Source organism: Notothenia coriiceps, unplaced genomic scaffold, assembly GCF_000735185.1.
Source record: "Notothenia coriiceps isolate Sejong01 unplaced genomic scaffold, NC01 NC01_scaffold00018996, whole genome shotgun sequence".
NCBI classification, from domain to species: domain Eukaryota; kingdom Metazoa; phylum Chordata; class Actinopteri; order Perciformes; family Nototheniidae; genus Notothenia; species Notothenia coriiceps.
The window spans coordinates 1,226,379-1,241,214 of NW_011351697.1; the positions used below are offsets into that span (position 1 = coordinate 1,226,379).

The window sequence follows — 14,836 nt, forward strand, 5'->3', positions numbered from 1 at the left end:
CACACACACACACACACACACACACACACACACACACACACACACACACACACACACCAAAAGCTGAGCCAAAGGAAGTGGTCGCCTTGGCAACATGACATCTTGCTTGCTTAATGTAAAGCAAGCTATTTTAACTTACACACAAGAATACACACACAAAACATCCTATGTGTGTATGATAAAGTAAAATGAATCTGAATGTGGGGATTGATACCAAATACAGTACATGTAGTGAGTAGTGACACATATGCACATATAGAGACACATGTCACTATTTACAGTACATCACAGAGCACATGCTGGCTGTTCATATGTGTTAAGGTTATGCAGATATTTGCCTGTAAACCGGGACTTGTGGAAAGCAACACAAAAAGAGTTGTAGGTCGAGTTCGAGCTGACATTTGTAATTCTTACTCCTAAGATTTAATTAGTATCTCCATCTCTATAATGTGGCTAACTCTTTTAATTCTTCGGTATGTTAAGCATGGCATGCAATGAGGATGCTATCAAATGTCTCTGGCTTGATTCAGGCACCAGCTGCAGCTTCACAGTGCAGAGGCTGTTGGCAAAGCCCAGCATGTGGAGGAGAGGTTAAAGGATTTAGAGGTCAGGAGTGTGCGAATGTGTGTTTTGTATGTGGACGTGTTTGTGTTTATGTGGTTGAAGTTAAAGCACAGTGAACATAGACTTACAAGGTGCCAATTCAAGATCCAGTTTCTCTCAGTGGGATGTGGTAATAAATAGTGTGATCACACTGAATGATCTGGCTACCTTTTTGTCAAAATGTAAGGAGAGTGTTGCCGGCTGAATCCTGATTCTCATGTGGTTCTATTAGTTTCCTGTCTGCTCTAGATTCTAAACTGACATGCAAATAGGTTAAGTTTAATTAGCTCTCTGCATGTTGCTTTCATTATGCTTTATGAGACTCTTCACTTTGACATGCAATAATCATGATGATTTGGGAGCTCTATTACTTTATGTAGATACCAAGGTTTTTCTACAACACACAAATTGCTTTGACTCAATCTAGGGCACAATGTCATCGTTACAGCTTTTGCTTGGGCACCTTAACTTTTATTGCTGTGTTTTCTAATTGGGATAATATTTAAGAAGAGTACACTTTTCCATTGTTTCTTACTTTGTATACACATGACTATAAGGCAAGGCAAGGCAAGTTTATTTATATAGCACTTTTCAACACAAGGCAATTCAAAGTGCTTTACAAAAAATGAAAGCCAATAATAAAACGGCATTTAAAATCAGCCATTAAAAAGAAAAGTTAATAAAATAAACATTAAAAGAAAAAATACATGGATAAAAGTTACAGTGCAGTCTAAGATATGAATAGTTCAATTAAAAGCAGCGACAAAAATAAAAGTCTTCAGCCTGGATTTAAAAGTAGTCAGAGTTGCAGCAGACCTGCAGGTTTCTGGGAGTTTGTTCCAGATATTTGGAGCATAATAATTAAACGCTGCTTTACCATGTTTAGTTCTGACTCTGGGGACAGAAAGCTGACCCGTCCCTGAAGACCGAGAGATCTGGATGGTTCATAATTTAGCAGGAGGTCAGAAATGTATTTTGGGCCTAAACCATTCAAAGCTTTATAAACCAGCAGCAGTATTTTGAAATCTATTCTTTGACACAGAGGAAGCCAGTGTAAAGACTTCAGAACAGGAGTGATGTGATCCACTTTCTTAGTGTTAGTGAGGACTCGAGCAGCGGCGTTCTGAATCAGCTGCAGCTTTCTAATAGATTTTTTAGTGAGACCTGTGAAGACACCATTGCAGTAGTCCAGTCTACTGAAGATAAAAGCATGGACAAGTTTTTCAAAATCCTGCTGTGACATTAGTCTTTTAATCCTAGATATGTTCTTTAGGTGATAGTAAGCTGATTTAGTAACTGTTTTAATGTGACTGTTGAAACTCAGGTCAGAGTCCATGACTACACCTAGATTTCTGGCTTTATCTGTTGTTTTGAACATTGCAGACTGAAGCTCAGCGCTAACTTTTATACGTTCTGCCTTGGCTCCAAAAACCATTACCTCAGTTTTGTCTTTGTTTAATTGGAGAAAGTTCTGACACATCCAGTCATTGATTTGTTCAATGCACTTACTCAGTGTTTTAACTGGAGAATAGTCTCCTGGTGAAATTGTTACGTAAATGTGTGTGTCATCTGCAAAGCTATGGTAACTTATTTTGTTGTTCTTCATGATCTGAGCCAGTGGTAGCATGTAGACGTTAAAGAGAAGAGGCCCCAAGATGGAGCCTTGAGGTACCCCACATGTCATATTTGTCAACTCAGATGTGTAGTTACCTATAGAAACGAGGTTGTTTCTGTCCTTTAAGTAGTATAATGCCTGATACAGTAGTGTTTAATCTCATATCATTTCATTCATACACACTCACTCACCTTGGTGCTGTCCTGGCACTGGAAGACATAGCAGGAGTAGTTTGGTGCGTCTCGGACCAGGCAGCCGAAGCTGCTGGGCTCCTGGCTGTTGTGAATCAGCTTGGTCACTTGGTGAGGACGACATTCAAACAGCACTGTGTGAGTCAGAGGGTCCCAGACAACTCCCTCTCCCAGAACAGACACACATCGCACCCGCAATGCTGACACACACAGGAAAACTGTCTGATTACGGGTAGAAGGGTCCACCTGTCGCCCAGACCGCAACCCAGCACCCACATTCCTCTCCGCAGGCCGACACTTGCTGATCTCAGCCACCACCCAGGGCAGCATGGCCATGGTGGTCAGATGGTGGACCGGCAGAGAACCGATCAAAATCAGTTTGTATCGTATCTCCTCATCTTCCTCCTCCTCTCCTTCTTCCTCCTCCTCTACCTTTTCCCCATGTGGTGAAATCCTTTTTCTTGTAGAAGAGAGCTTGCGCGGACACAGTGTGGAAGGGTTGCGATGTGAAAGTGATGGACATGAGCGGTGGTTTGAGGTCAGGTTAGGAGGGGGGTTTTCAGAGCTTAGAGGGCTAGAGGGTTCATCTCTTCTGGGCTTCACTTCAAAGTAGAGCCCCTCCATGGCTGGTGGGGCCAGATGCAGCCGTCTGCCTCCGCTTTTAGCTGCAAAAATTCAGTCAGAGGACAGAGACTTTTAAAGAAGAACATTTACTGTGTTCCACTTTGCCATTTGTGTAGAATCTGGACACTGTTAATCATCTGAGTCCTGCATAGTAATCACAGGGTCATTTGGAGGGTACTAAACATGGACCACCTGGTGTTGTTTACCGAACCCAAAACACATGACTACTGACCTACACTTGTTACAGTCTCAAGGACACACAGACAAACACAGGACAGCTAAACTATAAGGATCATACTTGGCAAGTGTTGAGAGAAAAGCGGGTAGCTCATTTCTCCTGCCCCACACCATTAACATACGTAAACGACATTAAAATCACTTTTATAGCTATTACCGTAAGAATAAGTATACATACACTGTGATAATGTGTAACGTGTAAGTAACTACGTCAACATTGATAGCGGGGCATGATGGAAATGCTTTAAAAACAGATAAGCCAGCTATGAAATGAAACGTTCCCGTGAAGTTAATGGAGAAAGAAAAGGAAGACGTCCAATACGTACCTCATATTTGACCTTGCAACATAAATCATTTCTTAATTTAAATAAAATGAGGCAGTGCAGCTGCCATATAGGTCGGTCTGCAGTAGAGGAACAACGGAAGTTAGAATGAGGTCTTATTTCCGAGGAGCGCAGCCCCACTTGCCTTCTTTTACTGGTGATTGTAATTTTACGCACGCGGCAAGTTATAGGCTATTTACGCACGAGGTTGCGCACACACTAAATCTACCACGGTTTATGTACGTTTTTCCCGATTTTGATCGATAGACCATCTTCTGGCTGATATTCTCATGCCGGTTCAGTCTTACCTGTTCACTGAAGTCTTGCCCGGTGAATGTCAGAGTCTACTAACATACACAGAAATAAAGAGCGAGGGAGAGCTTCACGGAGCACCAGCAGTCTGTAGTTTGAGTTAAATATAGAGACAGGGCAGACCCGACCTCCCTCCTCTCTGTTCTCAGATGGGACATGACCAGTGCGTGCTGCATGCATGCTCTCCACAGGATGCAGGGGCAATGTGTCCGCACGTGGTGTTGGTGCTTTACCTTCGACATTTCACTCCAGATGCACCGTTGGCAAGCGTTTTTATTGAGTTTAACTGTATTTTCAGCAAAGCATTTGAAATAGGAGGCACATAAGGAAAGGTGAGGTGCTAATTCGACAATTCTATAGTCAACATCTATGAAATACTATAGGGAAAAGGGTCTTAATTGTAGATTTAATATGTTGTGTCAAGAGACAGAGTCCCTTTGAGTATTAACTATTCATATAAAGTAATGCGCAGTGGGAGCATGTGAACAAAACATGTACAATATTTCCACTTGGTGGTGCTATAAGCTTTTAGGCTTGGTCATTTTACATATCAGCAACTCTGGAATGACAGCTTCAAACTTAAAAATATATGTAACTGTAACTCTCAATGCCATATTGTTATGTAAGATATGACGCATTCAAAGTTTAGCAACAATTTACAACATCAATTAAAGGTATAGCTAGTTTTAAAGTTACAGTATAAGTTTCAGAATTTCTCTTTAACATTTGCACACTTATGTAACTCTTCATGTTAGCAACCTTGCAGTTGATGCTGAAAAAGCATCGGATGCATGTTTGTTAAATACAAGAGAATATACAGCATGTGTGTGAACCCTAAATATCACAGTGAAACAGCATGACTGAGGAAGGGGGAACATTGTAAAGATGTGCTTCCAAATCTCAAGCGTGAGGTAAACTCAATACAAACCATGTAACTTTTTAGATGTAAAACTGTCTCTGGATTTATCCCTACACCCAAACATTTGGCATTTAACCTGTAGATTAGATTAAGACTAACTGGCAGAAATGTATAAAACTGTCAATAAAGTAATGTCAAGCCTGTATTAAATCAAAAGTCCCTTCTAGAGTAATTCAGACACTCTGTGAAATGCTAGGACATATTAGTTACAGTTGGTTCTGTAAAGTAATGTTTGTCTATCAGTGTTACTCAGGCTTGGGCTGCAGCTTATTCTTCTCTGGCTCAAAGAAGTTTTCAACAATAGCGTCAACCAATTCATCCAGCTCCTTCTTCAGGTGCGTCACATCACTGTTGAGAGAGTCACAGGGGGAACAAAACATGACAATGAAGTGACTGGGTTGCCATTTAAATGTTAGACATTTAGAAGTGAAACAATTTGTCAATTTATAGAAAAGTGCCAACTGTTTTTTATAATCTATTGATTGTTTAACTCACGAAAGGTGAGGATATGCTGCTTTTAAAATGTTTATATCATTTGTATTTGATATCTTTGAGATGGACTAAACAATATTCACTATTTTGGGTTTTACCTTAGGATATTGTAAACTTACTTTTTTCTGTCATTTTACATTATAAATGATTAAAAGATAATCAAAATAATCAGTAGTCATAAAGCCACCCGCTGGCCAGGAGCCTCATTTATAAAGCCTTGCGTAGGATTCACGTGGGAAGGCTGCTTACGTAGGACAAAGCAAATAAATATGCACAGACATTTTCCGATTTATAAAACACTGCGCACGCACGTCCTACGCCGGTTTCCCTTTATAAATCACAATCAACTCGAAATGCGGCGCAGCTTTTGACTTTCATTTTTGACTGACTGCATGAAGAAGATCACAGGAAATGATGACAGAACAGCTAAAAAAGACATTTTACACCGTGTCAGATATTGGTTCTTTTGGGGAGGTGGAGACAAATCACATTGTTTGGTGGATGCAGTTTGAACCAGAGTAGCAGCATGGAGGTCGGATCGTTTCCATACCTCCTGTGTTTTATGAGCGAATTATCAAGTCTTAGCAAACGGCATAAAACATGATAGGATATAAAACCATGCTCGTATCTATACAACCTATAGAAAAGCAAAACGGCCTCAGTTTGGACCTAATTCTGTCCTTCTGCTTACCGCATCAATTATGAGAATACATGTCATAACATTAAGACAACATATTCGAGGTGGTTTTCAATAACCTTTCCGTATTTATTTATTTCTCCAAGTTATGTTTTTGTGCGCACTGAGGAGTCGCAAACAGGCGTTTGTTTAATCATTTTATAATTGGCTTTAATACATTTTTGCAAATTAATTATTCGTATATGATACATGAGGTAACATTTTATTTATGGTATTATTTCCACATATTTCTTTCCAACGGTGTCGCAATTTCTCGTCTCTCCCGTTTTTGTGCGTACCGCGTACGGATGGGTCAGAGTTTGCGTGGAGGACCGCACGTTTTCCCGTCAAGTTAGTATTTTATAAATCGCAAACATTGCGTAGAAACTGCCGTACGCCATTTTTTGAGCGTATATCCCTTTATAAATGAGACCCCAGGTCTCTGCAGTCCTCTACCTGTTTCCAGGAGCCGCACACAGTTCAGTATAGTATTTGATTTTCGGCTCCGTGCCGCTGGTCCTCATGGTGGCTACACCCCCATTGGCGAAGCTGAAGGTAATCATCTGACTGGACCTGGAGGTGGGAAGAACCTAAGAAAGAGAAAAGAGTGATGGATTAATAAAAAAGAAAACAAAATACAAAAAGGGAAGTTCTGTTCCAATGGACAACTTGAAGGAAATTATTCATATACAAACACATTTGCATAAAATACAGAAATGGAGTTCACATATTCAGTTTCTCATAGGATGCTGAAACCTTAAAAGCCCCTCAACAACAAGCAAACAGTCACTTATTTATGGTAAATTAACATTATACATTTAGGAGATAAAAACGATTTGCAAGGTTGCAGGAACCCTAACACAAAGCACACAGCAAGGGGCCAACACTGCAGAGTGAAGCATTGTGGCTCCTTAGGTATGACATTATAACTTTAGTGAGTAGTCAAGTTTAATAAAAATACACACCTTTTTCTAAATATAACGACGCCTGCACCATCATTATTTCCATTTTCAAACCCACAGTAGCACTAATAAGCCGTTGTTTATTTCCATATCCAGCAGATAGAAACATTATCACAAGTCGTGACTCTAACTAACTAACTTTTCCATATTTATGGCTGCAAATATTGGTCAATATTATCATTGGTACATAAACATTTGGCATGTATCAAAGCAAGGATTTGTCCCCTCTAAATTAATTACTGTACATGTGTCCATGTGTATACTTACAGCCTTGTTGCTAGGCTGGTTGCTGTCGTAGCCAGTGGTCAGGTCCCGTACAGCAGAAATAGCGAAGCGGCCACATTCAGTGGGATAAGAGTCTTTCTGGCCACTGTGGGTGCGCAGGCGCTCAAACAAGCTGCGGATCACATCCTGGTCATGGCAGATGAAATAGGAGTTCTTACTGATGTGGTAGCCGTACCTGACAATGAGGAGGAGAGAGAGTCAGAGTGTAAGTCTACAGCTGAAGTCTATATATTTTAATGATAAAAAGTCCAAGCCATATGAGTTTACTGTATGTTGTCTTACTCTTCATAGATGTTAGTGACTTGTTGAGAAAGGCTTGAGCTTTTCGTGGCCAGATAGGAAATCATCTCTCCTGCTATGGCTGCAGCACTCACTCCATCCTTGTCCAAAACAGAGGGACTACACATATACCCTGCAACACACACACAGTTCACTCTTGGTATGCGTCGCCTCCAGCTGTTGCTTTTGATTAACTGTGTGTGCAAAGGTATGCGATTTCAATTACAGCACCAGAAGCATTTTATATGAAAATGCTCCAAAGTATGTGATGTTGTAATTGTGAGTTTATATGAACATTTGTCATATCCTTAAACAACGTTTAAAACAGTGCATGGTGATTGACCGCTAACTAACTAAGACCAAAGTCCATGTCTGATATTTTTCTTTCTCCAACTTCAATGATTGATTTATTCGCTTAACAAGTAACTATACTTTACAACATTGTAAATGCTCTTGAGTAACCATTTATCAGACAGCTGGCCACAGAGGAAGTGCTTGAAGAAGTTAAGTGTTAAGCTGTCAGGTATTATGAGATGTATTGTTAGAGTAGTTAATACAACTTTATTGTAAAAGGTTAAGGATGGGAAAATGAAAGATTTTATGTTATAGTTTTATTTAAGTTTAGTTTAGTCTAAGAGTTGATTACTGTAGCAGTGTGTCTGTGTAGACACATTTATCATGACACAGTGAGACCAAAGCATGCTTTGTTGGCAGCCATCTAAAGGCAGATTGTTGAGGAAACTACATTTAAGTTTTTACACTGTATTATTTTGCTTTTACTTTTATATGTACTCTTCTTGGCTAGTTTTTATCATTGACCAAGGTTTCTGCAAAAGGATTTTGTTAAGACTCTAATTGTGCTTGCCCACCAACTGACCCTAGATACATTTACATCAGATGAATCCTCTTAGCATGACATTGTGTAGATCATTAGAAGAAAAAATTATGTGATGCAACCCCAAAATTAATCAGATATGCTGTCATTAATTAATGTGTGTGTGTGTGTGTGTGTGTGTGTGTGTGTGTGTGTGTGTGTGTGTACCTATGGCCTCTTCAAAGGCAAACACCACAGTCTTGCCCTGGTCCAAAAGGTCTCTGGCTCTGTTTCCCATCCATTTGAACCCTGTAAGAGTTTCCTGTGCAAATAGTGGGGACAGTAAGCATCAAGTCTAGTTCGAAAAAGTTCAGAAATGTGAAATGGTGAAGTCTATGAGTGCATTTTACTGTATAATTAATTATGTCTTAGCCACATTTTACTCACAATGTTCTCTTAATGTATTATTGCTAACGTTTTCTAAGATCAATCATTACAAGATGACACATACTGGGAAAATGCAATTAAGGTTGCCTTTTTGTACCAGTAAGCACAACAACTTTTGGATGCATGAGGACATTAACGTCAGATCTGCGCTTTAAAAAAAACAAACATTTGGCACAGTATGTTTTTGCTTTCGAGTTTCGCATGTATTAAAGATTTTAACCAAGAAGTTGACTAGGGTTACCTCAAAGTGGAAGCCTTCCTTGAGGGCGATGGCGCGCAGTATCTTGGATGAGACGGTGCTCGCCAGCATGTAGAGGTTTTTCACCTCAGCAGCAGCGTCAGAGTTCTGCTCTTTCCAACAGCGGAACATCCACCATCCAAGCAACGCACCCAACTCATTACCAGTGAACACTCGCCACTTTCCACTGAAACAGGCAGAGGGAAGAGGTCATTTTAAGTGCGGAATTGCAAACAAACATAGCCTTATATATCAACGTCTGTGTTGTTTAAAATGTTGCTTTTGCATCGCTTCTGGAATTGGAAAGGTGGGAGAAAAAGTTAACAATCTGCAATTACACCAACAAAAGTACATGAACATTATATTTACACAAACCTCTCCTGCTTTTCAGCGATGGCCAGGCGATCAGCATCAGGATCATTGGCCAACACAAAAGCAGCGCCCTCCCTGTCTGCCAGTGCAAACGACAGAGTCTGCAAAAACACACAAACGTTACATCTTCATCCTAAAACCCACCGTGTTTATATGACTCTTTGTGATGTGAATGCTCAGAACATACCAGGACTCCCTCTCCTTCCTCAGGATTGGGATATTTGACAGTGGGGAATTCAGGGTCCGGATCTTTCTGTTCCTCTACAGCGTATGGAGGGTGGAGGTCAAAGGCCTGAAAAGCTGACTGGACAAATGTGTGGCCCACGCCGTGCACAGATGTATGCACGATTTTTACCTCTGAACTCTTGTTTATGTCCCTGTAAAGACAGAAGCCAGAGTCAAAACGTTTCCATACATACTTCCTTTCAGCTCTGGAGTTTCTGTGTTTGTCCTAGTATACAGTTTTGTCTCATACTGTACATGCATTTGAAATGTTGAGCAGCAACAGGCAATGATTCTGCACAGTTCCTGTATTTCTATGTCATGCCTTCCTCAGGTTTTTTTTTTTTAAATACATGCTGCTCAATGGGTAATCTCTAGTTATTTATGGAGCACCTGTGGTGACAGTGTTTCTGGATGGCTTTGAAGTATTGTGTGTGGATGTCCTGGTAGGGGTCTTTGAGCAGGGGGCTCTTCAGGGCCTCCTCTGTGCTCCAGGACTTGGGCCAGGGCTCCAGGTTCTCCTCTATGGCCTTGGCGATACCTTTGTCATGAGGAGAGACGATCTGGGCCCCGTTCTCCCAGTACACCTGAGACACAGACAAAGCAGCACAGGAAAGGAAGAACGACAGAATTAGGATTGTGACCTGTTTGAAATATCGATAAATGTGCTGATTATATTATATTTTTGTATTGGTTAAACATTTTTCTTTAAAAAGTTAGAAAACTATTAAAAAAGCAAAACATAATTTCATGCAGTCAAATGTTGAAATGACCTATTATGTTAACAGTCTGAAATCACTAGACATGACATACAAAACAGGAACTTCAAAAAACTGGAAACAGGAAATAGTTTGTTTTCATTTTCTGTCGATCAACTAACAGTCATTTTTTTGACTTTACACTGAACTAGATGTTACAACTTAAAACAACAGGGAGGAGGTGAGGAAGTTACCTTGTAGCCATTGTCCTGTTTGGGGTTGTGCGAGGCTGTCACCATGATACCAGCGCACAGACCCAGCTGAGAAACTGTGAACGGCTGCAGGGAGCAGAGGAGAAATGTGTCATATTTCCAATAATTTCAAAGAAATACTACACAATATCAAATACTGTGTACTGCAAGGCCACAATGTGTCAATGTCGACAGATAAACATTAGCCCAACATGACATGCATTAGGACATTTCCAGGTGAAAATCTAGTAAATAGTTTCAGAGAAAAAAGAAGTGCGTGCCTCATACAGACACAAACTATTTTTTTTGTTACCGGCTGTTGGTCATTTTAAGTCCAGCAAACAGAATACAGAACAAACTGGGAATTTTGCATTTAGGTAAATCTAACTTGATTTATGCTAAATGATTTGAGTCCTGTGAGAGACGACAGCATTATGACCAACTGGGCGTTACCTATGTGACTTATGCAATGTGCACTAAATAAAGGGGAAGTATACTTTTTGAATGGAATTTGCCCTGTAGCTTCTGTCCCACTGTAGCAACGCAACACTTACACCAGACCAACTGATCTGACTTAATATGTATTCAATCACAAATATACCTTACAAATTTGATTGTGAGAATGTTTAACTGATGTTATTTTCATTTGGTAAGGTACTATATCATCTGTGACTGCAATACAAAATGAGGAAATGACAAAAGTTTAAGTGATTACCACAAAGGGTGTCGGGGTGATATCAGAGAACAGGTGGACCGGCACCCCCCGGCTGATGAACACAGCAGCGGCCAGGCTGGCGAAGCGTTTGCTGCCGCCCCCGCTGGGGGGGTGGGCCCGGGCGTCATACCCAATCACCACCCCACGCTCCTTAATGTTATCAAAACTGTCCTCCAGGTAGCTACAGAAACCCTGTAAAAAAGAAAAGATTCAGAGAAATAGGAGATTAATGTTTCTAAACTTGCATTGTGTGACATTTAACAACACCTACAGGTAGTCAGTAAAACAATCGCTGCACTGAGATACTACTGTGACATGTCTTTTCAAACATCAGAGAACAAAATCAATAACGTCATGTCTGGCTTTGCATGTGACTTGATGCTTAATTTGTGGTAGTAGTTTGTCCATTAACCAACCTGTGTGGTCTGGATGATAGTGAGGTCATTCATACAGCATGTGCCGGGGCCCATAGCTGCTCTCAGACCTGCTGTACCAAACTCCATCCTGGAGGAGAAGCATTTCTTCAAAGCCTCCACCGCACCTTTCTTCACCAGGTCCTGCACCATTGACACGGTCTTGGGATTCTGGGGAAGGAAAACATGAACATATTTGAATAAATCCAACATAATTAAATGTATTAATAACAGTCAACTGGAGATTAGGATTGAAAAGTTAGTTTGATAGTCAATAAAACATCAGAAAGTAATGTAAAAACTGCACATTTTCCCAAATCTCAAGAAATGTGACTATATTACAATACTAGAATATTTACTTGAGCATTGAAGTGTTTGGCAAGATATTTGAGAAGAGATCTATGCTGAAGACTGCAGTTGAAAACTGGATGTCTTGCTAACACTGGGACATTTAAAGAAACATGTGGTTTAGGTCTGTTAAGTTAGTCAGTGTGTGTTTATGTTTATGTTTAAATAGCACTTTTAAACAAAGTGCTTTGCTGCTAATACATTGTTATGTGTAATATAATATAAAGCTACTATAATGTGCAGTTTCAAGGAAGGATGTACTTGTTCTTCTGAGGGACTTACAAGCAAAACGCAGGAATCTTTATCAACTATATTGCATTAAGTTGTGAATTAATATCGTGTCCATTTTCCCAAAAAGATAATAACTTGTACTGAAGAATAAGTCTGGGGAGAATTGGCAGCCATAAACACAGCATGTGGGTCCATATGATGGTTCCTATTAAAATGTGCCATTTGACAAACTGCCCTAACACAATTATGTGAAGACTAATGAACCAGGGTCCCTTTTCTAATGTGACCTGATGAGAGGCATCCCCCGTCTCTTTAAGGCCATGAATGACTTGGTTTGTTTAGGTCTGAGGGCCGGATGCACGTTAGTCTGATTACACGTCAGTTTGCTCTTTTACACGAGACCTGAGCTTTCCCTCTGGGAAATTACTAATAATCAGAATATCTGTCTGTTTAAGTTCCTTCGTCCTTTTGATGAGGACAGTAGGGAGGCAGAGACACATAGCATGTAAATATGTTGTGTTTTGATTTACAGCTAAATAATTGTAACTTAACCAAATAAACGTATACACCGTGAACACAAAGCTTTATTTAAAAAAATGCATTATTTCCATACATTTTCCTTGGAGGTTTCCAGATAACTATGGTTTTGGTAGGGTTAAAAGGTAACCTATATTAAAGAACTGCTACCAAAGAACTACCAATTATATGCATTCATTATTTATGTATGTATTGGAGACTTGCCTGTTGACAGATTGTACATTTTGCATGTTAAACTTACTTGGTAAAACTACAAAGGATTTGTGATTATTTATTGGTTTGGGAGGGGAACAAATAATCAATGTCTCTGTATTCCCTTGAATAATAATAGTCATTTGTTTATGAGCCTAGAATTATTATGACAATTACAGACCTGTAAAATAAAGCATTATTAAAAGGTCGCAGTAAAATGTTTCTATTAAAAGCTTATTATGAAATAGCCTTTTTGTGTATGATGTCAGTCACTCACACTGTACCTGACGCCACATTTGCAGTAAAAGTTAGTTAGTGATTCTTGTGAAATGCTATAAAAAAAACTATGGGGGAAAGTACATTTACTAAAGTTGCTTACTTTGTATTAGTTTTAACTTTACTTGAGTAACTCTAAAATGATACTAAACTAAAACTATATATATATTTATTTATTTTTCTGGCATAATTCGCTAATAAACATGTTCAGATTATTAATACAAAATATACTCAACTAATCAATCAAGATGTATTATTAAGATCAAACTACCAAGCATATTAAACTAAATTAGCTCCACCTTAACCAATTGCAACATTGAAGTGATGAACATATTAAATCAATAGTTATAATCCAATAATATGATAAACACATTGGGACATTGAGTACTCAATGCATTTCTATGTCCATACACTGTAGTAAATTAACTTTTAGTTAACAGATCAGATAACCTCTTCCACCACCACCACTCTAAACATATTATCACGCTACACACTATATAATAATAGCATACAGTAGAACAGAACAGTGGCTGTAAATTATAGTTTGACAGTGAATCCCGTATAACCCAGCACATGTAGCTAGCAGCTAGCTGTCAGCTCACCTTGTCAAACTGCAGCCACTGCCTGACAGCCTGCTGCAGCTCAGAGTCTCCCGCTATGGATGAACCGTTCTCCATGTCGCCGCTGTTCCGAGTCAAGAAGCTGTCCAGCTCACCAGATATGCTCAAACGAGGTGAGTATGCTCGTATGCTCACACTGAAGCCTTTAACAGCACATGAAAGGGGAAATGCAACTGAAGATGTGATGACTGTCGACAGCGCGGGGCGGAGCAACGTAACGCGTCACGAGTTTCTCATCTGCTGCCTTCACAGGTTTCCGCAATCGTGGTAATTATGTGACATGACGCAAAAGGGGTTCAATGACTGTTTCAATACAGTCTAGCAGGGGTGTCAAACTCAATTTCCTCGCGGGCCACATTCGCAGAAAGGTTGCACTCAAAGGGCCGGTGTCGGTACCAGATGTGTTCGGGGTACCATATGTGTTCGGGGTCCGTCTCTTACCAGTGACGTTACGACGTCACGACGTCAATGACGTCACGCATTGTGATTGGCTGTACGGTAATTTAATCACGCTGTCTAGAGTATAGAGGGTTTTTTTGATCATTACATTACATTGCATTTAGCTGACGCTTAAGTGCATTCGACCAACAAGATAAAAACTTGAAGAAATACAATAAAACTTGAAGAAAAACAAAGACGAATTAGGAGAAGAACAAGAGAAATTGAGGGTAAGAAGTATATAACGTAATATGGTAGGTAATATGTAATATGTTCAGTGCCGTTGGTACGTTAGTTAGTTCAAACAGTAACAACGGACTATTTTTCTTAGCGTATGCAGGTCAATTTAAATCAATACATACAACTATTTCACATGTACAATATTTTCTTAGCCCTAATAATTAGGGCTAAGAAAATATTGTACATGTGAAATAGTTGTATGTATTGATTTAAATTGACCTGCATACGCTAAGAAAAATAGTCCGTTGTTACTGTTTGANGTCTCT

The 14,836-nt window shown here is 39.7% G+C and overlaps 2 protein-coding genes across 2 annotated transcripts in view; both read right to left on the reverse strand.

The window, feature by feature from the left end:
• tbc1d1 (TBC1 (tre-2/USP6, BUB2, cdc16) domain family, member 1) overlaps window positions 1–4,085 on the reverse strand; it is a 50,510-nt gene extending 46,425 nt beyond the window's left edge. The window contains exons 1-2 of the mRNA XM_010778058.1: window positions 3,902–4,085; window positions 2,410–3,074 (exon numbers count right to left, since the gene is read on the reverse strand). Of these exons, the coding sequence (XP_010776360.1) occupies window positions 2,410–3,033 (624 nt within the window). The 5' untranslated portion in view covers window positions 3,034–3,074; window positions 3,902–4,085. The remainder of the gene's footprint in view (window positions 1–2,409; window positions 3,075–3,901) is intronic.
• A 75-nt stretch (window positions 4,086–4,160) lies between these two features.
• Window positions 4,161–14,105, reverse strand: pgm2 (phosphoglucomutase 2). Its single transcript, XM_010778044.1, has 13 exons — window positions 13,875–14,105; window positions 11,692–11,859; window positions 11,276–11,467; window positions 10,564–10,647; window positions 10,005–10,198; window positions 9,577–9,766; window positions 9,393–9,490; window positions 9,021–9,204; window positions 8,561–8,654; window positions 7,522–7,651; window positions 7,222–7,414; window positions 6,449–6,582; window positions 4,161–5,172 (listed from the first exon to the last, which is right to left on the reverse strand). Exons 1-13 carry the CDS (start codon window positions 13,947–13,949, stop codon window positions 5,070–5,072), a joined length of 1,839 nt encoding a protein of 612 aa, XP_010776346.1. The 5' UTR covers window positions 13,950–14,105; the 3' UTR covers window positions 4,161–5,069.
• Between the last annotated feature and the right edge of the window lie 731 nt (window positions 14,106–14,836).

Coding starts and splice junctions, on each gene's coding strand:
- pgm2 (XM_010778044.1), bottom strand. CDS start 13,949: ATGGAGAACGGTTCATCCATAGCGGGAGACTCTGAGCTGCAGCAGGCT. Junction 11,860..13,874: donor AGTGGCTGCAGTTTGACAAG/GTGAGCTGACAG, acceptor TTCCTTCCCCAG/AATCCCAAGACCGTGTCAAT. Junction 9,767..10,004: donor CAGAAACACTGTCACCACAG/GTGCTCCATAAA, acceptor CTGTCTTTACAG/GGACATAAACAAGAGTTCAG.